This window comes from Mirounga angustirostris, unplaced genomic scaffold (assembly GCF_029215605.1).
Source record: "Mirounga angustirostris isolate CCGP_5_RB_7025 unplaced genomic scaffold, mMirAng1.0.hap1 SCAF_7, whole genome shotgun sequence".
Taxonomy (NCBI): domain Eukaryota; kingdom Metazoa; phylum Chordata; class Mammalia; order Carnivora; family Phocidae; genus Mirounga; species Mirounga angustirostris.
Window position 1 is genome coordinate 39,570,826 of NW_026991715.1, and position 24,225 is coordinate 39,595,050.

Below are 24,225 nucleotides of genomic sequence, written 5' to 3' on the forward strand. Positions count from 1 at the left end.
GGCTTCTTCATATTCTTTGAACAGAATTCCCTTCTACCAATTGTTATTAAAACATATTTCAGGGGCGCCTGGGTGGCTCAGATGGTTAAGCATCTGCGTTCGGCTCAGGTCATGATCCCAGGGTCCTGGGATCGAGCCCTGCATCAGGCCCCCTGCTTGGTGGGGAGCCTGCCTCTCCCTCTCCCTCTGCTGTACCCTCTGCTTGTGCTCTCTCGCTCTCTGTCAAATATATAAATAAAATCTTTAAAAAAAAAATATTCCAATACAACAAATATTAAAGTACTTCACTGCTTACATCAAGACCCATAACAATAAAGGTACTAATTCATTAGTGTAATACAGGTGGAATATATTATTCTAAATTGAGTGGTCCAAATCTCATATAATCATAAACACAATGTGTTCTTCATATTTTCTTAAACTATGGGAGTGATGGACATACCTTCAAACCCATTCTCTTCAGATCCTGAATAGCCAGTGGTGGGAAATAATCAAGCCAATATTCTGCTTCAGAAAATTTGACTATCTCTTCATCAGAGAGACCAAGGGATTTCATAATGCCCCACTGATATTTAGAAGATCCAGCTTTAGCAGCAGCTTTACTCTGGAAAAATAAAAAAATAAAAACAAACTCCATCAAGGACCAACCAACAAATGGTTAGCAAATTCCAGGATAGCAATAATTTTAAGTGAATATTCGATTTGGTAATTTTTTATATTCCAAAACATGCTGTTGGTATGTCAGAATACTAATGGATTTTGACATACTATTTTGTCTGCCAAATTTTACAGTCCAATACCAAGACTCTGATATGAGAAATAACTAAATCATTGGAACCATAAAGAATTATCATTAAAGATAGGATGTCAGCACCAATCTCTATTTCCTTTTTTCTAAAACCACATGTATCTTCTTTTAGTTATGAATAAGCTATTAACGAGAGTTTTGTCTTTTTCTAATATTTACCAATATCAAAAAGGCAACCAAATGTCAGGGGTTGGAGATGGGTAAACAAGTTAAACTATAAAAACTATAAAAAAAACTATCAAACTATAAAAATGGGTGGCTCAGTCAGTTAAGCAACCGACTCTTGGTTTTGGCTCAGGTAGTGACCTTGGGGTCATGTGATCAAGCTCCATGTCTGGCTTCACATTCAGCACAGAGTCTGCTTGTCCCTCTCCTTCTACTCCTCCCCCTGCTCACTTGCTTACTTTCTCTAAAACAAATAGATAAAATCGTAAAAAAAAAAAAGGAAGAGCGCCTGGGGGCCTAGTTGGTTAAGCGTCAAACTCTTGATTTCAGCTCAGGTCATGGTCTCCGAGTCATGGGATCAAGCCCTACATTGGGCTCCATGCTCAGCAGGGAGTCTGCTTAAGATTTCCCCCTCCCTCTCCCTCTCCACCTCAACCTATGCGTGCATGAGTGTGCACAAACGTGCTCTCTCTCCCTCTCTCTCTCTAAAATAAATAAATAATCTTTAAAAAAAAAGAACTAAAAAGGCAGGGCAAGGAGTTTTGGAGGTGACAGAACTGCTCTGTATGGTACTATGGTGTCAGGAACATAACTCCACATATTTGTCAAACCAACATAACTATCTACTACAAAGAGTGAATTTTACTGTATATACATTTGTTTAAAAAATCCACCAGGATAGGGGCTCCTGGGTGGCTCAGTTGTTGAGCATCTGCCTTCGGCTCAGGTCATGATCCCGGGGTCCTGGGATCGAGCCCCGCATCGGGCTCTCTGCTCAGCAGGAAGCCTGCTTCCTCTCCCACTCCCCCTGCTTATGTTCCCTCTCTCGCTGTGTCTCTCTCTGTCAAATAAATAAATAAAATCTTTAAAAAAAAAAAAAAAATCCACCAGGATGTTGGAGGAATGGAAGATGAAATGTAGACTGTAACAAATGTATCTAACAGTATTATAAATATATGATACAACCACACTTTGAAGTGGGTTAAAAAGAAAGGAGCTTTTGAAGTAACTCTGGGGGGGGTGCCTGGCTGGCTTAGTTGGTAGAACATGCAACTCTTGATCTCAGAGACCATGACTTTGAGCCACACGTTGGGTGTAGAGCTTACTCAAAAAAAAAAAAAAAAAAAAAGTAACTTTGGAAAAGAATGTGTTGACTAGATTCTAAGGACAAAAAGCAGACAAAAAGCATATACAAACACTGTACTTTCATTGGTAAAACTGTTTCTCCCAGGGGTATGGGTTAGCAATTCTGGAACTACTAGTAGACTAGGATTGAACAAATTATATACTATAAATAATGAGAGCCAGGTTTCTCACTGTTTGGAGAAGTCACAAATTAGCAAAGGGAGAATGCTAGAATGAGGCCCATGGTTATAACACGGAGCCAGGAGTATCACTATGAACTTTTTTTTAAAGTAAACTCTACCCCAAATGTGGGGCTCATACTCATGACCCCAACATCAAGAGTCGCATGTCCTACTAAATGAGCCAGCCAGGTGTCCCGTAGGATGAACTTTTTGAATGTACATAGAGATAGGTAAAGAAATATAGACAGGTGCATATATGTGGGTTGCCAGGATTATTATATATATTTCCTTGCTTTCTACTGAGAAGGGCTATAAACAATGAGTGTACCTAGCATTCAGAACTTAGTTTCTAAATACAGTTTCTCAATAAAAGGAAACAGGATTCCTGAGAGAAGTGGTTGATTCCAGGCTGCAACAGGGAAAATACAAGATGAACCTGGAGTATGTTGGGCACTAGAAAATAATAAAGTACTTAAAAAAGAAAAGAAAAAAGACGGAGGCACGTCAGACAGACATAGGAGCCAACCGAAAAGACTCTCAGTGGCCAAAACCAGAGGAAGTTGAACAATAACAACTGCCCCAAAACACCACATAGTACTGGAGTATAACTCAAAGAATAAAATAAATATGCATGAACCCACACAGATATATTAAAAAAAAAAAAGCCTGAATAAATAAGTAAATGGGGGAGAAAGGACAACTATTACTTTTCAGAAGAATTCCAGGTAATAAATGTAGAAGGAATGAAGGAAATGGAAAATCACCATTAGAGCAATACAGTTACAACTGTTGCAGGCAAGATCCACTGACAAATGCTAAAATTAGTGAGAAAATATTTAAAAAGAAGATTTTATCTCCAGGGGCACCTGGCTGGCTCAGTCACTTAAATGTCTGACTCTTGATTTCGGCTCAGGTCATGATCTTAGGGTCATGAGACTGAGCCCCGCATTGGGCTCTGTGCTCAGCAGGGCATCTGCTTGGGATTCTCTCTCTCCCTTTCCCTCTGCCCCTTCCCCCGCACTGACCCCCACTCTTGCTCAATCATTCTCTGTCTAAAATAAATAAAATATTTTTTAAAAAGGAGATATTATTTCCATAGCCTCAAAGTACCTCTCTCAAAATATTTATGAATCAAAGAGAAAAATGGAATCCTTACAGTAGAAAAACGTGGCAGACACCACCAAAGCCAAATGATCAAGGTTAACATCAACCATAGTAAGATATCAACATCATATACTCACTGATATGATGCACTGAGGAGGACACATCACCTCTCATTCTACTCATGAGAAAGCATTAGACAAAGCCAAATTGAGGGACATTCTATAAATGATCTGACCAGTACTCTCCAAAAGTGTCAAAGTCATGGAAGACAAAGATGGAAGAGACTAAGGAGACATACGAAGGAGACATGACAAGTAAATGCAATGTGGGATCTTGGATTGGACCTGCAAACAGAATAAGGATGCCAACGAAAAAACCACTGAAGGTCAAATAAGTTTGTAGTTTAGTGAATAGTATTGTTCAAATGTTGATTTCTTAGTTTTGAGGACTGTACATGGTTATATAAGGGGAACTGGATAAAGAATATAAGGGAACTCTGCTCTACCTTGCAATCCTTCTCTATATCTAAATTATTTCAAAATAAAGTAAAAAGGGGAAAAAGGCCATCAAAAAGTCAGAAAGATAATTTTTGGCTTGTTACTTTTTCAAAATTACTGAGTACTTTTTATGTGCCAGGTACTGGGAATACAAATATAAATTAGACAAAAATATAAAATTTCAACCAAAATAAACAGTATTAACCCCAAACCTTTTTTCCTTTAGCTTTATCCTTAATTATTACATCTTCTGTTTTAACACTGATATCTTCATCTTCCTCTTCCTCTTCTTCATCTGGAAAATCAGGGGGGCAACCATAAAGCTCTATTTCTCTTTTCAACTTATCAGCACATGCCTATAACAAATACAACATTAGAGTGAAGTTCAAAATTCAAGTCAGAAACAATCTGAATTTTTTTGGTATTTCTATGGCCAACTAAAATTGAGATTTTCTACATCTATACACATGTGAATCATTACAGAAAATCCATATGATATATAATTCATGTACGTCAAAATTCACTAATTTATAAATTAGTATTTTACTTCATTTATTCAGCAAGCATTTATTCAACATTCAAAGTACTCAATGTAGTATACTATATGTTAGGTATTAGAAGTACCAAGGTACATAAGATACAGTGTTATCATTTTGAATAACAACATGAATAATAGTATCTCTCAATTTAAAGATTACTGTCTTGTATCTTCTATCATCATCTCAAGCCTGCAAGGTAGACAGGACAGGCATTAAATTAGAAAACACATGGAACGCCTGGGTGGCTCAGTTGGTTAAGCCTCTACCTTTGGCTCAGGTCATGATTCCAGGGTCCTGGGATCAAGCCCCGCATCGGGCTCCCTGCTCAGAAGGGAGCCTGCTTCTCCCTCTCCCTCTGCCCTTCCCCCTGCTCATGTTCCCTTTCTCTCTCTCTCGCTGACAAATAAAATCTTTTAAAAAATAAAATAAATAAATTACAAAACACACACTAGAGATGAAGGGGTTTATCTGAGGTTATACAAACTACCAATATACGCCTTTTGATATGATACAGTGGGAGGTTTACCTCACCAATATAGTATTCTTGTCAAAATATTTCACTCAAATCTAATCATGAAGAAACAATCGGAAAACTCAGATGATGGGGCATTCTATAAAATAACTGGCCTAACTCTCAAATGACATCAATGTCATGACAAACTAAAAGAAACCAAGAAGAACTGACAACAAAATCCAACGTGTGATCCACAGCACACAGAGTAAAAAACTGCCAGAAAGGACATTTTCGAACAACTAGAAACATCTGACTAGAGATTAGATGAAGATAACATTACATCAATGTTAAACTTCTTGGAGGGGACAATGAGACTGTGATGATGCAGAATGCCCTTGTTCTCAAAAAATACACACTAAAGTACTTGGAGGTGGCACAACATGATGGGTGCAACTTACTTTCAATGAGTTCATAGAAAAAGAGAGAAAAAAGTGTGCATGTATTACATGTGTGTGAACTAAAGCAGTTATGGCAAAATGTTAATACTTAGTAAGTACGTGTGAAAGGTATATGGGTGTTCATTCTCCTAACCTTTCACCTTTTCTGCAGGTTTGACATTTTTCAAAATAAAAGGTTGGAGAAGCAAAAGAAATGGGAATTAAATTTCCCAACCCTCTTGCATTTAGGAAATCCTTTCAACTCTGTCTGGCCCCTTCTTTACTTAGAATTATTTCTAATACACATTTATGACGAAGACCTTTGCAAACATGATGAAAATATGATACAACTAAAAAAAAAGAGCTAATACACATAAAAAAACTTTATTACTTGATGCTGACTTCCTATACCTCATGTGTACACAAAATATCATGCTATTTTACTTATTAATAGTTATAATCTAAGTTGAAATATCAATATGTAAGGTCACCAACAGAAATATCAAAATTATTAGAGATCACTTAGACCTTACTGTGTGCCTTTTATGCACTTCTTCAAGTATCTTTTAAAAATTAATTTTTGGGCGCCTGGGTGGCTCAGTTGGTTAAGCGACTGCCTTCGGCTCAGGTCATGATCCTGGAGTCCCGGGATCGAGTCCCGCATCGGGCTCCCTGCTCGGCGGGGAGTCTGCTTCTCCCTCTGACCCTCCCCCCTCTCATGTGCTCTCTATCTCTCGCATTCTCTCTCTCAAATAAATAAAATCTTTTAAAAAATTAAAAATTAAAAAATTAAAATTAATTTTCACAATAAATTCAACTCATTTCAAAAAACACTGCAATATAATATATAAGTATCTGAAAATCCTATTTCAAGCTCTTAAATTGGACATCACATTTGTTTTAACCTAAAAAGAGTAGAAACCAATCCCAAAAGCAATCTTACCTTGATGGGCATTCCAGTACAGTGTAAACCAAAGGGAAACAGACAAGTTTTTCCTTTCAGTCTCTGGTATCCTACTGCAAACTACAGAAAGCAAACTGAATTTAAATTACAAATTCAAATGCTAGACAAATATAAAATATTGACTTTTGACAAAGATTATCAATTTAGTTTTCCTTTCCTCTCTTCCTTTAGAAGGAAGTCATTCCAAAATTCTGTCCACTATTCCTTTTTTCTGTCTTTTCACCATCCTAGGAATTACTTATACTTAACTACATACCACATATGCAAATTAAATATAAAAATATTTAATAGAAGTAAAATATTAAAATTATGTTTAAAATTAAGGAATTCTAAGTTCCCTTAACAGGAAATAAATTCGATATATGCCATTTTCTTCAAAATAGTATTTATCAAAGACCCTCCACCCCATTTTATTATACACAGAGGAAACTTTACCTCACATTTGGATAAAGAAAATGTGTGTCCCAAATGAAGGCGCCCATTCATATACGGATATGGGAAGGTTACAAAGTACTTGCCCTTGCTGCAAAACAATCATGTAAAAAACAAAGTACAGAGAAGAAAATGTTAAGTTCCTTTTACAATGAGGGGGTGGGGTGAAGGGAAAGTGTACTACAAACAACTTGTTTAAATTTTATTATTTAAGAGGCACCCTTGTGGCTCAGTCAGTTACACATCTGCCTTCGGCTCTGGTCGTGACCCTGGGGTCCTGGGATCCAGCCCCTCATGGGGCCCCCTGCTCAGTGGGGAGTCTGGTTCTCCCTCTCCCTTGTGCTCGCTTCGGCAGCACATACACTAAAATTGGTTCTCCCTCTCCCTCTGCCCCTCCCCCCTGCTTGTGCTCTATCTCTCTCTCTCAAATAAATACAATCTTTAAAAATAAATAAATTAAAAATTAAAAATTAAATTAAGTTAAATTTATAAGTCTGGAAATTAAAAGCCCTCTGAAATTGAAACTTACTTTTGATTTAGAAAGAATAAGATATTTATAGGTGGACATTAAAGAAATAAATATCCTTGTAGCAAATACTGGAGGTTTAACTTAAGCTAAAATGCTGAGTAAAGATAATTTACTAAAGATGATTTTAATACTCTTAGGAAACTGGATTAATTTAATGTTTTAGTAACTAAACAAGATTTGCCTTCATTAGATATATACAAAGCAATTCAAAGTCCATCAGGTAAAATAAAGTATCTTCAGTATTATAAGATACATGGTAAATTAAGTTAAAAAGCACCTTTTTAAAGCTGCTTAATTAATTATGTTATATCCTCTTCTCATGAATCAAATGTATAACATACATACATGTTATGAAGCACAATAAAATGAACACCTGTCGGCACACTATCCAACTGATGAGCCCACTGTAGCTATACTGTGTGCTCCTCACCCCTCCCACCAGATATACTCTCTTGAAAGTGACTTTTGTCATTTCCTTGATTTTGAATAGCTTATACATGTCTGTGCCCTTAAACAATGTATCATTTAGTTTTGCTCACTTGTGAGTTTCATTAAAAAATTATATCCTGGGGCACCTGGCTGGCTCAGTCAGTACAGCAAGCAACTCTTGATCCTAGTGTCATGATTATGAGCCCCACAATGGGTGTAGAGATTACTTAGAAACAAAAAATTCTCACTCAATGTTACATTTCTAGGTTTCTTCAAGTTCGTCTTCTTTCACTAAATAATGCAGCTTTTTCAGTTCATTCTCGATAACTTAAAATTGCCCAAAATTCTAAAACCAACAAAACCTTCAAACAATAGTTTAAATAACATCAGAGACTTTATATTACAACAACACTCTTAATTTCTTTAAAAAAAAGAAAAGAAAAAGAAAAAATCCATTAGACTGTTGCTGAGTAGCAAGGAGGATACATTTTAAAATCAGAAAGTCCTAAAAAGTAGTCCAGACCCTGACAATGCCTAGCTATGCAACCTTGAACTGGTTACTTAGCCTCCCTGTACCTCAATCTCCTCATCTATAACATAGGGATAAAAGTATTGCTAATCTTAAAGAGTTAAGAAGATTAAATGATAATATGCACATTAAAAATGGTGTATTTCCTAATTCCTTTGCATACTGAACAATAACTTTTCAAGATTAGCTACTACTAAATTGTTGTCAATGTATTTCCTCATTATAAGGGGACATTTTTCTGTATTTCAACATCTCTGAAATTGAGATGCATCTTAAAATAGATGCATATATTTATTACAGTACTGTTTTGGGGCAGTTATTTTGTTTTTGTTTTTCCCAATATCATAATCATTATCTGTGGACTGTCTTACAACTCATGCTTAATACCAAAGCAATACAGTATTTATGAAATAAGACCTTCAAATACAGAAACCCTTTAAAATTTATACTTTGTGTCTCTGGAGATAATTATCACTATATTATGAATCTCTAATAGAATGATTTCATCAGTCAGCAAAGACAAAACTTCAAAACATTCTCCTTTGTCTAAATATGAAAAATATTATTAAAAAAAAAAAACACCTTTATGTAGAAAAAGTCCTTTAAGAATTCTATAGGAGGGGCACCTGGCTGGCTCAGTTGGTAGAGCATGTGACTCAAGCCCCACAATGGGCATAGAACTCACTTTATTTTTATTTTTTTCCCCTAAAGATTTTATTTATTTATTTATTTATTTATTTGAGAGAGAGCGATAGCACAAGCACAGAGGGAGGAGCAGGAAGAGAGAATCTCAAGCAGACTCTGGGCTGAGAATGGAGACCAATGTGCGGCTCAATCTCACAACCCTGAGATCATGACCTGAATCAAAATCAAGAGTTGGACACTTAACCAACTGAGCCACCCAGGCACCCCGTGCTTACTTTAAGAAAAAAAAAAAAAAAAAAAAGACTTCCAAAGGAAAGAGGATCCTAATTTCAAATGCAGAAAGTAGAAGTTACCTCCTTCAGCCTGTTTCAGACATTATAAATACACTCTGCCTTATCCTTTCCACAAAGTGGTTTCTGTAGCCAATGGTTTTAGAAACACAAGGTCTAGAACTTCACAAAGTATTACTCACCTAGTCTGGGTCTCTACATTAGATGCATCGACCTCAAACACTTTTTCAGTATCCCATTTCTGTTGGATTTCTTTCTCGATCTTCTTCAAAAAGTCTACTTTGGCTGTTCCTTTTCTTTCCTATTGGACACAAAAGAGAGAGAATAATCCACTCTATACTTTGACAGGCTTGCTTTAGAAAAAGTGGGTTCACAGAACTGAGCTGTTTACTGAGAGGCAATTTTTCCATGGTTATCTTGAATTTTAAACGTGATTAAAAATTATGATTATCACGATCTGTCCACTTTAAACCTCAAAGGGATGGTCAATGAATTACTCAAATATATAAAAGCTCTGAAACACTTTTTTTTAAATCAGACACTAAAACAGATACTGTTGTCAAATAGATACTGTTCCTATTTAGTTAAAATGTATAAATACTTAGAAAAGTATAGGATGGAGTAGTACCTACTGGCCAAGTTGCAATTATCCCACCAAAGAAGGATGCTGAGACCCAGTGGGAAGACGCTGAGGGAAGATTAGTCATCTACATGGTTTTTTTCCAAGGAAACTGATGAAGGACTTCTCTTCAAATGGCTAACAGACTATTAATATGAAGTTAAAAGGAAACAGAATAGCAAGCATGTCTCTAGTAATATCAGATCTACATGGCAACATTGCCATCATCATCCTGATTTCGGCTGAAACCGAAAGCAAAGCACACACACGATCATCCTATTTCTGAAAAAAAGAAAGGTCAGAGCTTCTTTCTCAGTTTCTGATTCTGTGGGGAAAAAAAAAAAAAAATTAGCTGCTAAAAGCAAATGTGCCAAAGCTGGAGTGGAATGAACACTTACAGAACAGAGAAGTGTGAAAGCTGGATACGAATGGACCATCCCCAAATCTAATTCTGTTTTCAAACTTACTTTTAGTTTCTAAAATTTTATTCTCTGGTATAAAGTTATCTGAACTGAAATTAGATTTTCTTCCCCTTCTTATATGCTAACATTTCCAGATTCTGCAGCATTTTCAAATGAGAAAATATCTGGGTTCTACTCATACTTTTTTTTAAGCTTTTTTTTTTTGTTTTTTTTTAAAGAAATCTCTACACCCAACATGGAGCTCTAACTTACAACCCTGAGATAAGAGTCCCATGCTCCACTCACTGGGCCAGCCAGGCACCCCTGGGCTCTACTCATACTTTTACAACCTACTAAACAGGTGACCTTGCCAAGTCACCTAACACCTGCAACTCAGTCTCCTTTAATCATGCCTCCCTCTCTCCTTTCAACCAACAATTTAAAAAATGCTTCCCAATTGGGCACCTGGCCGGCTCAATCAGTAGAGCATGCAACTCTTGATCTTGCAGTTGTGAGTTCAAGCCCCACAGTGGACACAGAGCTTACTTAAATATATATTTATACATATACTTTATATTACTTTAAAAAAAAGTCGGACATCTGGCTGGCTCAGTCAGTAGAGCATGCGACTCTTGATCTCAGGGTTGTGAGTTCAAGCCCCACACTGGATGTAGTTTACTTAAAAAACAAAATGCTTTCTAGTCGTATCACAGATATACTGGATTCTTAACTGTTTTCTAAATGGTTACACAAATTTGAGCACTTTGCAAAGAGGAATTCTGTGCAGTCAATAGAAGCCCAACCTTAACACTATTTCTCCAATAACTATCTTAAATATACTTTGTGTATTATGTAATAAAAATAACTAACAGTATTAAAATTAAGATTTAGTACAAGGGATGCCTGCGTGGCTCCGTTGGTTAAGCGACTGCCTTTGGCTCAGGTCATGATCCCAGAGTCCTCGTATTGAGCCCCGCATCAGGCTCCACCTGCTCTGAGGGGAGCCTGCTTCTCCCTCTCCCTCTGCCTGCCCCCTCCCCTGCTTGTGCTCTCTCTCTGTCAAATAAATAAATTAATTAAAAAAAAAGATTTAGTACAAATCTACTATAAATTTGTCAGCTCTGTTTTATTATTTTCAGTTCCCTACATTTTTTTTTAAGCTATTGAATTTTTTTTTAAGATTTTATTTATTTATTTGACAGAGAGAGAGATAGAGAGCACACGCACAAGCAGGGGGAGCAGCAGAGGGAGAGGGAGAAGCAGGCTCCCCGCTGAGCAGGACCCTGGATTCATGACCTGAGCCGAAGGCAGACACTTAACCAACTGAGCCACCCAGGTGCCCCAGTTCCCTGCATTTAAACCAAAGAATGGTTTACTACTTTTTAAGCAAGTTTAAGATAGAAGACAAGGACAAGTCAGCTTACAAGGAGGAGGTGAAGCATGTTTAAGATACAAGACAAGGACAAGTCAGCTTACAAGGAGGAGGTGAAATATTGGATTAAAGGAAGAACCCTGATACAAAGGCAGAGAGGAATTGAGAAAGAATTCCATAATTTGAAAAGTCATGGGGACGCCTGGCTGGCTCAGTCAGTGGAGCATGCAACTCTTGATCCTGGGGTTGTGATTTCAAGCCCTCTGTTGGGTGTAAAGATTACTTAGAAAAAAGAAAAAAAATCAGGGACATAACAAGTTTCTCCAGTAACCAAAGGAAAATGAAAGTGACAAGGAAATTTTTTGTTTCTATAAACCCTGACCAGATCATAATTGCTGTGACTGGAAATGGTATCAAAACACAAATCTGATCAAGTCAATATCCTTTCAGAGATTCTCTGTAGCTGCCAGGATAAAGTCTATTCTGTAAAACCTGGCACTCCAGGCCCTTCTTGTCTAATCTCGGCCAGATCCCTCTCTCCTCCCCTTTCATTCCCCCACTGCAGGCCCATCAAGGCATCTGTATTTTCCCAAATGTGCCAAGCTCCCTCTGTCACCTGAGCAGCTGTTCAAAGTACTTTCTCTGCCCTCATGCCTCACCAATTTCTTTGCCTTGCTCTCTCATCCTTCAGGTCTCAGCTAATCACCTGCACTGGTCACCAAGAGGTTATGATATGCCATTCTTAATATGTTCCTACCTACCAATATTTCCCCCATGCCAGCACTTATGACACAGTGGTGTTGGTATCTGTCTGTCTTCCTCACAGGACTACTGAAGCCTGTTCATGGTGGGGAATGATAATTTGTATCTCATTATATCCTCAAGGTCTAGCTTATAGCAGGTTCTCAACAAATATCTGTTCAATATTTAAAGATTTTAAAAGAGAAGTGAACATGGGGCGCCTGGGTGGCTCAGTCGTTAAGCATCTGCCTTCGGCTCAGGTCATGATCCCAGGGTCCTGGGATGAAGCCCCGCATCGGGCTCCCTGCTCCGCGGGAAGCCTGCTTCTCTCTCTCCCACTCCCCCTGCTTGGGTTCCCTCTCTTGCTGTGTCTCTGTCAAATAAATAAATAAAATGTTAAAAAAAAAAAAAAAGACAAGTGAACAATATATTGTCTGCTTTTGCATATTGTGGCCATAAAAAAATAACAGACTAGGAACTAGGTGCATATGTGAATCAAGGTACTAAGCAATTTGGACTCTTTCCCAAGAATTTCCATAAAAGTAAGTGTGGTTGCATAAGGTTACTTCCTTTTCCAGGAAAGAATAAGGGCCTTCATCTATTCACTCCTTTCCATTTTTGCTGCTAACCACCTTCATTCAGACCCTCAGCTCCTTTGCTCCTTCTTACTACAAAACCCTCCTCCAAAAAGTAACCTATAAGTTACAAGTCTCTCTACTTCTATACATGCAAACCGGTTTTCAATAGTAATACACAAAGACTACCATTTGAAAATAAGCTATGGCAGGGACAGCAGATCACCTACCCAATACCTGTTCCTTCTCTTTCTTCAACAACCAAAGTCCAGTCTTATTTAAGGCAGTGCATTAGAGGTGGTTAAATGTACTCTTCTATGTTTCCAGATGAATTCCCAGTTAGACTGGACCTATGTTCCAGCAAAGGAGTTTTAGGCAGAAGATTCCACCTAGCCCTTAAAACAGCCTGCACAACGTCACGGTGGCGGGCTGGCTCAGCCGCTAGAGCATGTGACTCTTGATCTCAGGGTTGGGAGTTCAAGCCCTACATTGGGTGTAGAGATTACTTAAAAATAAAATCTTAGGGGCGCCTGGGTGGCTCAGTCATTAAGCGTCTGCCTTCGGCTCAGGTCATGATCCCAGGGTCCTGGGATCGAGCCCTGCATCGGGCTCCCTGCTCAGTGGGAAGCCTGCTTCTCCCTCTCCCACTCCCCCTGCTTGTGTTCCCCCTCTCACTGTGTCTCTCTCTGTCAAATAAATAAATAAAATCTTTAAAAATAAATAAATAAATAAATAAAATCTTAAAATAAAAAATAAATAAAAAACAGCCTGTACAACTCCTAACAGCTGACTTAACCTGTAAACAGAATAGGCAAAGTGTCTAGGTTGCCTACAGAAGCCTGGGTTGCCTATAGAACCTTTGTCTATAGGCTTCCTATAGAACCCTAGACCAATTCCTTGAACTCTCTAACCTATAGGGGCTCACAAAAATATTTTAATTTATTTTAAAGTCAGAAATAAAAAACCAACTTTAAGGTTGAAGAGAAAAACTAATACACTTACTATTAATTAATTTTATCATTTCAGATTATTATGTTAATACTATTAACATGTTAATAAAACTTTAATATATTTAATATATGTATTTAGCAACACATATAATAAATATAATATTAACATACTTGCCTTTATACCAACAGCCTAGCTCGTGAAGCCTAGTTGTATCTCCTACCCTAGGGTCATGAGTGATATGAAATCCCACTGTATCGTTACTAAATTCCTCTTTAACCAACTTGAGTTGGCTTCCATTGCATGCAACCAAATGTTCCCTAAGACATTTACCCAGTTGACCTGTGAACTCCTGGCAGACAGCAACTTTCAGAACTTTTATAGTCACCTCAGCCCCAAGTACAATGCCATAGACAAAGAAGTTACAGGACAAATATTTTTTGCTTAAAAAGGACCATGTCACCCATTTAAAGAAGAACATGAAAGCAATAGTCTTCACAAATTACTTAGAACTATATATTTCTTTTCGTTATTATTGAGCACACTAAATACACAAAAACTCTTCTTGAGGTTTCTGCTTCTCAGAAAAAATTTGCTTCTCAAAACATCAAAGTCAATTGTAATGAAATCTGACTTTGGCCCCAGCACCAATTTGTTATATAACCTTGGAAAGTCACTCCATCAATCTGAGCCTTAATTTCTTCACTGGCTATTTAACTAGACAATTGGTTATAATAATTAGTTAGAAGGTTATTTGCCAAGATCAGAATTTCTAAACTTTGGCACTATTGACAGCTTAGGCTAAATAATTTTTTGTGTTTTTGTCTTGTGCATTTTAAGATGCTTAGAAGCATTCCTGGCTTCTAGCCACTAAATGCCAGCAGCACACCCCCCAGGTGTGACAATCCAGTCTCCAGACCAAATGTTCTCAGGGGGACAAAATCATCCCCAGTGAAGAATCTCTAAATAGATAACAACTCTTTCATATATTCATAGTATCTTGCAGCTTAAAGCTTTTATGAACATTAACTTTTTTTATCTTAACAACAACCCTAAGAAGTGGGCAGACTAACAGCTATCATTTCTCAAAAATGGTAAATCTGAAGCTCAGAGATCGTCATGTCAGCAATTGATCGAGTTGGACAAAAATCCTCATCTTCTGACTTCTATTTCTGCTTTCTCTTGGGACTCTGGCCATCTCCTAGCTCCACCACTTACTAGCTATAGAACCCTAGGCAAATTCCTTAAACTCTCTAAGCCTCCATTTTTCTACCTATCTATAAAATGAGAATAAAAATTATGCCTACCTTGTAGTGTTAGTATGAGGATTAAAAGACTTAATATGCATGAAGAACTTAGCATAGTGCTGGACATAGGGTAAATGCACAATGTCAACCAATACTACAAAGAGACATCTAGACATCATGTGATTTTTATTAGGTATGAAAATGGCATTGGGGTTATGTTTTAAGAGAAGTTATCATTATATTAAAAAAGCTTACTAAACTATGTATTGATGTAAAAACCTTATACTAAAATATGTCAAACATGTACACATGATGCCTGGAACTTGCCTAAAATGAATCCGGAGGGGCAGGGTGCAAGGGAGGGATATATGAAACAAGATGACCCCGAACTGCCAATTATTGAAGTTGGGTGATGGGTATATGGAAGTGCCTAACACTATTATTCTCTCTGTTTTGTTCACTATTTAAATTTTCCAAATGAAAGTTTAAAAACAGTATTTTTTAAGTTCGCTATTATGTTTATTATATCACATCCCCAGATCCCCTCTAAAAGTCCGATATATAATTAGAAGAGATTAAAACTGTCAAAAGCTCTAAAAAATAAATACTACTCTGATGTGAAGAAAATTATAGTTTGGTATTTACATATTCAATTATAATATAAAAACTAATATTCTACCCATGCTATCACATGTTCATTGTCTTACACACTTCATATTGGTAAGATTTCCTCTGGAAAGAGAAAACTTTCCTTATGGGAGGTGTTTGCAAAAGACATTTCCTCATTAGCTTACAACTGGGGGTAGCACAATGATTAAGAGAATGGGCTCCAGAATGGAAACAAATGAATTCTAATTCCTCCTCTGAGTAGATCTGATGCCTTATTTTCCACATCAGTAAGATGGGGATAAAAATAGCACCTACTTTTACAGCGTTGTTTTGATGAAAAAATATGTAAAACACTAATGCATGGCACAGAATAAGCAATCAGTACTTTTTATTATTTTTATTGTTACTTATTCTTTCTAAAGGGAGTTCTTACTGGATTCTTCCAATAAAACAAACTTTAACGTGAGCCCAGTATCATGACAGTGTAAAACATGAATATTTTCAGAGGCCAAGAAGTAAATAAAGCAAAACAATCATATCTACCAGAAATGTTGCCAGTTTCCTTACATAAGGAAATATAAAACTTAAAAAGAAAAAAGAATGTATTAAAGTCTTTCAAACTGAAAAGCCCATTCCCATTAACAACAAAAAAAAGAGAAAGACCTGCAAATTCCACATTAGCTAAGGATATCACCTTAGGGGAGTGGGGTTGGTGGGGAGTCATCGAGCAACCTGGAACAGAAGAAAAAGCCCTGGACCAGGACTCAGAAGGCATGTGTTTTCCTGGAAAGCAAGATGACATAGTGACTGAGAAATGAGTCAGCCTCTTCGAGTTCTAATCCACTCTCATCATGTCCTAGTTATGAGAAGTTGGACCTGTTAGTTAAGCAATCTATGCCTGGGTTTCTGCAAATAAGAGTGCCTAACTCAAATAGATTAGTGTGAAGACTCAATGAGACAATTCAAATAAAATGCTAAATACAAAGCATGACACATAAGAAATGTTAGTTATTGATATTATTGGTCTTAACTCTACTAGAATTCCAACTCCAATAATTCTTCAACCCCAACAGGATCTATTGATCATGACCTTTTTTCACTAATCCTTAGGCCCCTCCCACCACAAGTCCTTATTTCCATCCCTTAAATCATCTATAAAATCACTCCTTCACTATTCTCTTTACCATTCTTGCCTGGCAAAACTCCAACCCTCCTATGCACCTGCTCTGTTCCCTCAGCCAGACAGCTGAAAGTGGCAGGAGATAAGAATTCAACCATGCTGACCGGCCTCAATTTAAAATCATGTCCACTGATGTCAAGTGATGCCCAGTAATACTACTAATTTCTGAAATCCACTTAGTTACTTACTCCTTCTAGACTAGTGCCTCTCAAACTTTAATGTGTAACTGTCCAATACAGTAGCCACTAGCCACATGTAACTTTTTAATTTTAAAATTATAATGGGGCGCCTGGGTGGCTCAGTAGTTAAGCGTCTGCCTTCGGCTCAGGTCATGATCCCAGGGTCCTGGGATGAAGCCCCGCATCCGGCTCCCTGCTCAGCGGGAGGCCTGCTTCTCCCTCTCCCACTCCCCCTGCTTGCGTTCCCTCTCTCGCTGTGTCTCTCTCTGTCAAATGAATAAATAAAATCTTTTTTTTTTTATAAATAAAATCTTAAAAAAAAAATTATATTAAAATTCAGTCCTTCCATTGCACCAGCCACATTTCAAGTGCTCAATAGCCACTTGTGGCCAGTGGCTACCATATTAGTGCAAATATAGAACATTTTCATCACAGAAAGTTCTAATGACAGCAATGTCCTAAACAAGCCTCTCTCCTCAAGCCTCCAACATTTCCTCTCCTATCCTTATTTTTAGCTGGTAATCTTGGCTCTTAATTCAATGAGAAAACAGAAATGAACAAAAAATTTTCAGTCTTCCTCATCACATCTGCTTACCCACATGCATGTGTACCCATACAATCTGTCTTCTTTCCTGTTACATAGATGAGTGTGGTCCTGCTTAACCCCTCTACTGATGACCTGATCTCATCCCCTTTACTCTATTCAGGAACAGCACATTAATTTTTCCTATCTACAGGGTAATTCCCATAAGCATACAAGCATTGGGTAATTTCTACCTTTAAAAAAAGAAGAAAAAAAAAAAGCCCTCCTTTGACCTTCACCTATTACCCCGATCCTCTGCTCTCCTTTATAAAATTCCTCATGAGTTGTCCATACTCGGGGTGCCCAGGTGGCTCAGTCCGTTAGGCTTTTCACTCACACTGTTGCTTCTGCCTACAAATCTTTTCTCCATATAGCTGCCTGGCTTGCTCCCTTACCTCCTTTTTGCCACAATGCCACCTTCTTAGCAAAGCCTTTCTTGATCACCCTTTTAAAACTGCAGCCCTACCCCACCCACCTCACACTCAATGGTCTCCCCTTTCTGCTCTATTTTTTTTCTATAGCACTTACCAGCACCTGACATATTTTACCGTGTATCTTATTAGTACGTAACTCCCACACACACGTAAACACCATGAATGTAGAGATTTGTGACTGTTTTACCGGAAAGCGCTCAATAATTTTTTGTTAAGAGGAGGAACAAGGTTACCTACTCCTCTCTCTCCAAATAGGTTTCAGACACTTCGGTGAAATTAACACACATAACATTAAGTAGGGTGTAAAGTTGAAGATACCAGCTCCTGGCTCAACAGCTAGCAAGAAAAGGCACATCCTCACAACATCTACAACTTTAGCGTGGGGGTCAAGGCATTCCCCTTCTTTAGAGAAAGATTTTTCCCTTCAGGACAACAGCTACCACGTGGAGCCCCTAGCTTCTGGCAAAAGCCGACAGATCAGCCACGTTCTAGGGCCGGGCTGAGCGGACTCTCCTCCCTCCAGAACTCACCGCCATGGCACCGCCCAGCTAACTCTGCAAACCCACGACAGTGACCTCGGTGATCCTTTCAAAGCAGTGATTACCACCTTTCCCTTCCGTCTGGGGGGAAGAGAGGCCTCCCACGACACTGAAGCACACACTTTACACCTGATGAGGCAATCGCCCGCCCACTGCGAACTACTGCGATGCGTATCTTCGAGCCCGCCGGGAATTGTAGTTTCCAGACCACTAGACCCAAGGTCCAGCAGGCACCTATTGACTACAATTCCCAGAGAGGAACAGGCTACCGGAAATTGACCCAGGGGTCACGCTGTGGTGACACGCAAGTAGTGACGTCACTGGCGTCTTGAACTACAAAGTCCATGAGGCTGTTCGGGAGCGCGCCCTGGCTAAGGTGGAGTTCCCCGACCTTCAACCTTTTCACCCTGCGGCGCTGGGTTGGGTGTCTGTCAGGATGCCAGGATGCAAGGTATATTAGTCTTCAGTGACTGAGGTGCTAGTTATGGCTTGCCGCTGTGCACAGATATTTACTACGGTCGATAGCATTCAACAGCCCGGAATCCAGACATTTTATAACCATATTAACAATCTCTCTTTTTAAACGTGGAGGCTTGAAACCTACCGGGCTCCAGTGCCAAGCTCACACTATTCAACTGTACTAAGGCTGAGCTGTCCGATCCGGTAGTCACGAGTTACATGTGGCTATTTACGTTTAAATTAAAATTCAGTAAAATTTAAAATTGAGTTCTTTAATCGCACTAGCCACTTTTCGAGTGGTCGATGGTCCGCGTGGCTAGTGCTTAAGGTATCATCGGACAGCGCAGATGTAAAACATTTACATCATAGGAAGAAAGATGTTTTGACAAGCAAGGATCCGAGGTTTTTACTTTCTGAGGTCAGATTACGTACTCTCACCTGCATTTATCTATTAATTCAGTAAACATTTATAAAGCATCTACAAAGCACTTTTGGGGGGGGGGCGGGAGGGATGTAGATGCCCAGCCCAGAAGTGTGTCTTCCTAAAGGACTAAGGGAAAGAAACAAATTTTAAATAAAACGTTTAATAAATTTAATGACTTTGAAAGTATGTGTTTATATGTATATTTATATTTTTCTCTCTTCTTTTTAAAGATTTTATTTATTTGACAGAGAGAGAGGGAGAGAGTAGCAGAGGGAGAGGGAGAAGCAGACTCCCCGCTGAGCAGGGAGCATGATATGGAGCTTGATCCCAGGACCCTGGGATCATGACCTGAGCCCAAGGCAGACGCTCAACGGACTGAGCCACCCAGGTGCCCCTATATTCATATTTTTCAATAACTAGTTATGAGACAAAAATTTAATAATAACCTAATGATGCCTGGCACATGGTATGGACTCGATAAAATTTGTTGCATGAGGGGCGCCTGGATGGCTCAGTCTGTTAATCATCTGCCTCCAGCTCAGGTCATGATGTCAGGGTCCTGAGACTGAGTCCCCTATAGCGCTCTCAACTCAGCAGGTAGTCTTCTCCCCCTCCCTCTGCCCCTCCCCCCGCTCTGCACTCTCTCTCTCTCTCAAATAAATAAATAAAATCTTTCAAAAAATAAATAAAATAAAATTTGTTACATGAAAGGATGTGAACAAGGAAACTTAGGCTATGGAGAACCTACCAGTAACTCTCCTGCCTCTGGGCTCTTACACACAAAAATACTCTCCATCACTTTCCATACCTTCTTACTTTAGCTACTAACAATTTAGACATATACTTCCTGACAGCCCAAGTCTGGGTTAAATGTCCTCCCCTCCTAAATGTTCCCTGAAGCACACACTTTTGCCTTCCCTTGGGAAATTTCTCTCCCTGAATTTTTTTAAAAACATGTATGTATTTATTTGAGAGAGAGAGAGCACGTGCACAGGGGACGGGGGCGGGGGGTGCAGAGAGAGAGGAGAGTGGGAATCTCAAGCACCCTGCTGAGCTTGGGGCTGAGGCAGGGCTTGATCTCACCATCCTGAGTTCTTGACCTGAGCAGAAATCAAGAGTCGGACACTCAACCGACTGAGCCACCCAGGCACCCCTCATTGAATTTTAATTGCCTTGTTTATTTATCACTAGACTGGAAGCTATATGACAGCGGAGGCTGCCTAGCAGAGTCTGGCACATAGTAGGGGCCTTATAAACATTTATTGAATGAATATAAGAATCCTCATCCTCCACAGCTCCCATAACTATGGTTATAGTCTCCTGTTCCAATTCTGCCCTTATCTGTACTATTTGCCATCTTTGATTCATCAGCTTCCAATTCACACTGGTAATTGAAATTATTCATACAACAGATATTCATTGGTTACCTCCTGTGAACCTGACATAAAGCTAGGATATAGTAGGGAACAAGACAGACATGGTTCCTGCCCTTACGGGGTATGAGACGTCAAAGAAAATAAACAGGTTATTATGTGATTACAAATTATGAAAAATCTATCCCCTATTTAAATGCCTCCATCACCTATTCCCCTATTAACCCATTTCTTATGTAAATGAGTAATATTCTTTTTTTTTTAAGGATCATTTGGATTCCATTCACTCAACAAAAATTTATGTAGCTTCTACTATGTACAAGGCACTATGCTAGGGTGCTGGAGATGCACCACTTTTTATAAAGTTTATTAAGTAATCTCTACACCCAACATGGGGCTTGAACCCACTACCCTGAAATCAGGAGTTGCTTGCTCCTCCGAATGCACCAGCCAGGCACCCCTGGAGATACAACACTTGAACAAGACAGGCGCAGTCGCCTCCTTCGTAGCGATCGCAGTCTAGTGGAAGAGGCAAACACTGAAGCAAATGGAGAGAAGGAAACCCATGAAAGTGTTTTAAGCGAGGAAGGGACATGGCCCTATTTGTGTATTATAAAGTTCATTCTGAAGAAGAATTGGAAGAAAGCAAAAGTGCAAGAAGGAGGCTACTGCAATTGTCCAGGTAAGAGGTGAGGATATTTTAGATTATGGCGATGGCAATCAAGGTAGAGAAAGGCAAACAGATTCAAGAGATATTTAGAGAATGAAATTTATTACACCTTAGTAATATGGCTTTTTAATTGAGAATTGTCAGTTCTTTACTATGCTGTATGGAATACCCTTTCTAGATAAATGAAATTAGAAAGGTAGCATAGTGGATAAGAATTCAGGCTCTGAATCAGACAGACCGAGTTCATCATTTTACTAGCTGGGTGACCTCAGGCAATTCAATTAACCACTTTGTAAAATAAGGGTCATAAAAATAAGTACCTCATAGGATCCCTATGAGGATTAAAGAAATAATATGTATACATATAATAATATGCATATAAACCATATATACATATATATGTATACACCTGGCATATAGTAAGAACTTTAAGATGTCAGCTATTTTATTATTATTTTAGGAAAATTGGTCTATAAACATTAGTCTGATTAAAAATAGAAAAGTTTACCTGTGCCCCACATTAATCTCTTTCCTAACCTAACTGAGCTACTTATCACCATATAATTGTATGATACACCTTCTCCAACTGTCAGACCATACTGCTCATTCTTCAAAACTCCACAACAGAACTCACTTCCTCTTGGTTTTTTTGTTTTTTTGTTTTTTGTTTTGTCCAAACTCACCCCACCAGTCACTCGACTAAATTCTACTGAATCACCACATCTCAATTTAGATCCATAAAGCTATAATTAGCTTTAGCTTGTCCCTGAGTCTCTTTGTGTTTGCTTTTCATGCATACTTACCTAACTTCCCTATCTTGAGATGACAGAGTCAGAGGAAGGAATTGTGGGTACTTCTTTTAACACTTCTGTTCCACAGGTATGCAGCACTCAAAGAATACTGTTACTTCCCTACCCAGTTAGACATCTTTTGTTTTTAAATTGGTTTTTTTTCCTGCATTAGTATTCTATCTTTACTTTTACACTTTCTGAATGGTGAACGGATTTTTTTTTTTTTGTAATGATACAAGCAATGAGTATGAAGAGAAGAAGGAAGACTCCTTCTAGGACTTCCGGGCTTAGCTGATCCTGGAGTTGCTCTGTGTGCAGCCTTTGACAGTGAATAGGCAGCTGAGGAAGAGCGTGTGGTGGTTGTGCTCAAAGGCTTTGGAGTAAGATGCCCGGGTCTAAACTGACGCTCTGTCCCATGCTAGCTCTGTGTTCCTTCAACCTTGGGACTCTGGATCCTCATGTGTAAAATGTGGATAATGATAATACCCATCTCTTGAGCTTGCTGTGAGAATAAAATGAGCTACACCAAGCAAGGCAATTAGCCCAATGCCTGGTTCATAGTAAGTGAATGTTCAAGAAATATTAAGCTAAAGAGAAGGAAGGAAGAAAGAGAAGTGGAGAATATTGGAAGCCAGTTTGATCAGTGCCGTGGTCTGAATGTTTGTGTCAAAATTTATGTTGAAATCCCAATGCCAGTCTGAAGGTGTTAAGAGGTGGAGCCTTTGGAAAGTGCTTAGGTCGGGAGGATGGAGCCCTTATGAATAGGATTTGTGCTCTTATAAAAGAGAATCCAGGGGCACCTGTGTGGCTCAATTGGTTGAGCATCCGACTCATGGTTTTGGCTCAGGTCATGGTCTCGGGGTTCTAGAATCAAGCCCTGCATTGGGCTCCGAGCTCAGCAGGGGATCTGCTTGAGATTCCCTCTCCCTCTTTCTCTGCCCCTCTCCCCACTCTCTGTCTAAAAGAAATAAATAAAATCTTTAAAAAAAAAAAAGAACCCAAACAAAATAAAACAAACAAAAAGAGAACCCACAAGCTCAGCACACCCTTCCACTTTGTGAATAAACAAACAAAAATGTGGGACCCTGAAGACAGCCCTGATGCTGGCACCCTGATCTCACACCTCTAGTTTCCAAAACTATGAGAAATAAACTTCTATTGTTTATAAGACACCCAGCCTGTGGTATTTTGTTATAGCAGCCCAAAAGGGAATAATAAATGGAAATTCTAAATCTGACTGATATGAGTTAGGAACAAGTAGCCATGCTAATTGGGAAGACTTAGATATTAAGACAAATGTAACCAAATTAGAGAAGTTGCACTTCATAGGTCCTAAAATTTTGAGAAACCTCTGTTGCCTAGATTTCTCCTAAAGTAGTGATACTTGTAATTCTCAGGAATTAGCAATCACTCACTCGTGCTATGCCACTCCAGACTCAGGAACCATAAGCTTCATCCTGCCATCTTGTCAACATTCCACAAAGCATTGCCAGCCATGTCATGGGCTCATATGGGAAATGTGACACCTGAGTCATCAAAACACTGCTTGTAATTCCTAAATAGCCTACCTATCTGAATTGTCACCACCATTAACATCACCATCGTGGAGCAGAGTCCTAGGGCTCCTCAGGGAATGAAAGGAAGGAAGGAGGAAAGGAAGAAAGAAAGGGAGGAGAAAAAGCAAAGGAACAGCTAAAGACAAACAATTATTTATTAATGAGATTCCAATTTTGAGGACCATATATATGTATATATGTACATATATATATATTTTTTTTTTTTGAAGAGAGCAAGAGAGCACATGAGTGAGTTGGGGGAGGGGGAGGGGCAGAGGGAGACAGAGGGAGAAAATCTCAAGCAGGCTCTATGCCCAGCAGTAGGCTGATGTGGGGCTTCATCTCATGACCGGGAGACCTTGAACCACGTGGAAATCAAGAGTCGGATGGTTAACC

At 38.8% G+C, this 24,225-nt stretch overlaps 1 protein-coding gene across 1 annotated transcript in view; it reads right to left on the minus strand.

Annotated features, from left to right (window-relative positions):
* LARS1 (leucyl-tRNA synthetase 1) overlaps positions 1-18,916 on the minus strand; it is a 73,434-nt gene extending 54,518 nt beyond the window's left edge. Inside the window, exons 1-6 of the mRNA XM_064596110.1 lie at positions 18,548-18,916; positions 9,312-9,430; positions 6,711-6,798; positions 6,255-6,335; positions 4,094-4,237; positions 443-604 (exon numbers count right to left, since the gene is read on the minus strand). Of these exons, the coding sequence (XP_064452180.1) occupies positions 443-604; positions 4,094-4,237; positions 6,255-6,335; positions 6,711-6,798; positions 9,312-9,430; positions 18,548-18,553 (600 nt within the window). The 5' untranslated portion in view covers positions 18,554-18,916. The remainder of the gene's footprint in view (positions 1-442; positions 605-4,093; positions 4,238-6,254; positions 6,336-6,710; positions 6,799-9,311; positions 9,431-18,547) is intronic.
* Positions 18,917-24,225: the final 5,309 nt, after the last annotated feature.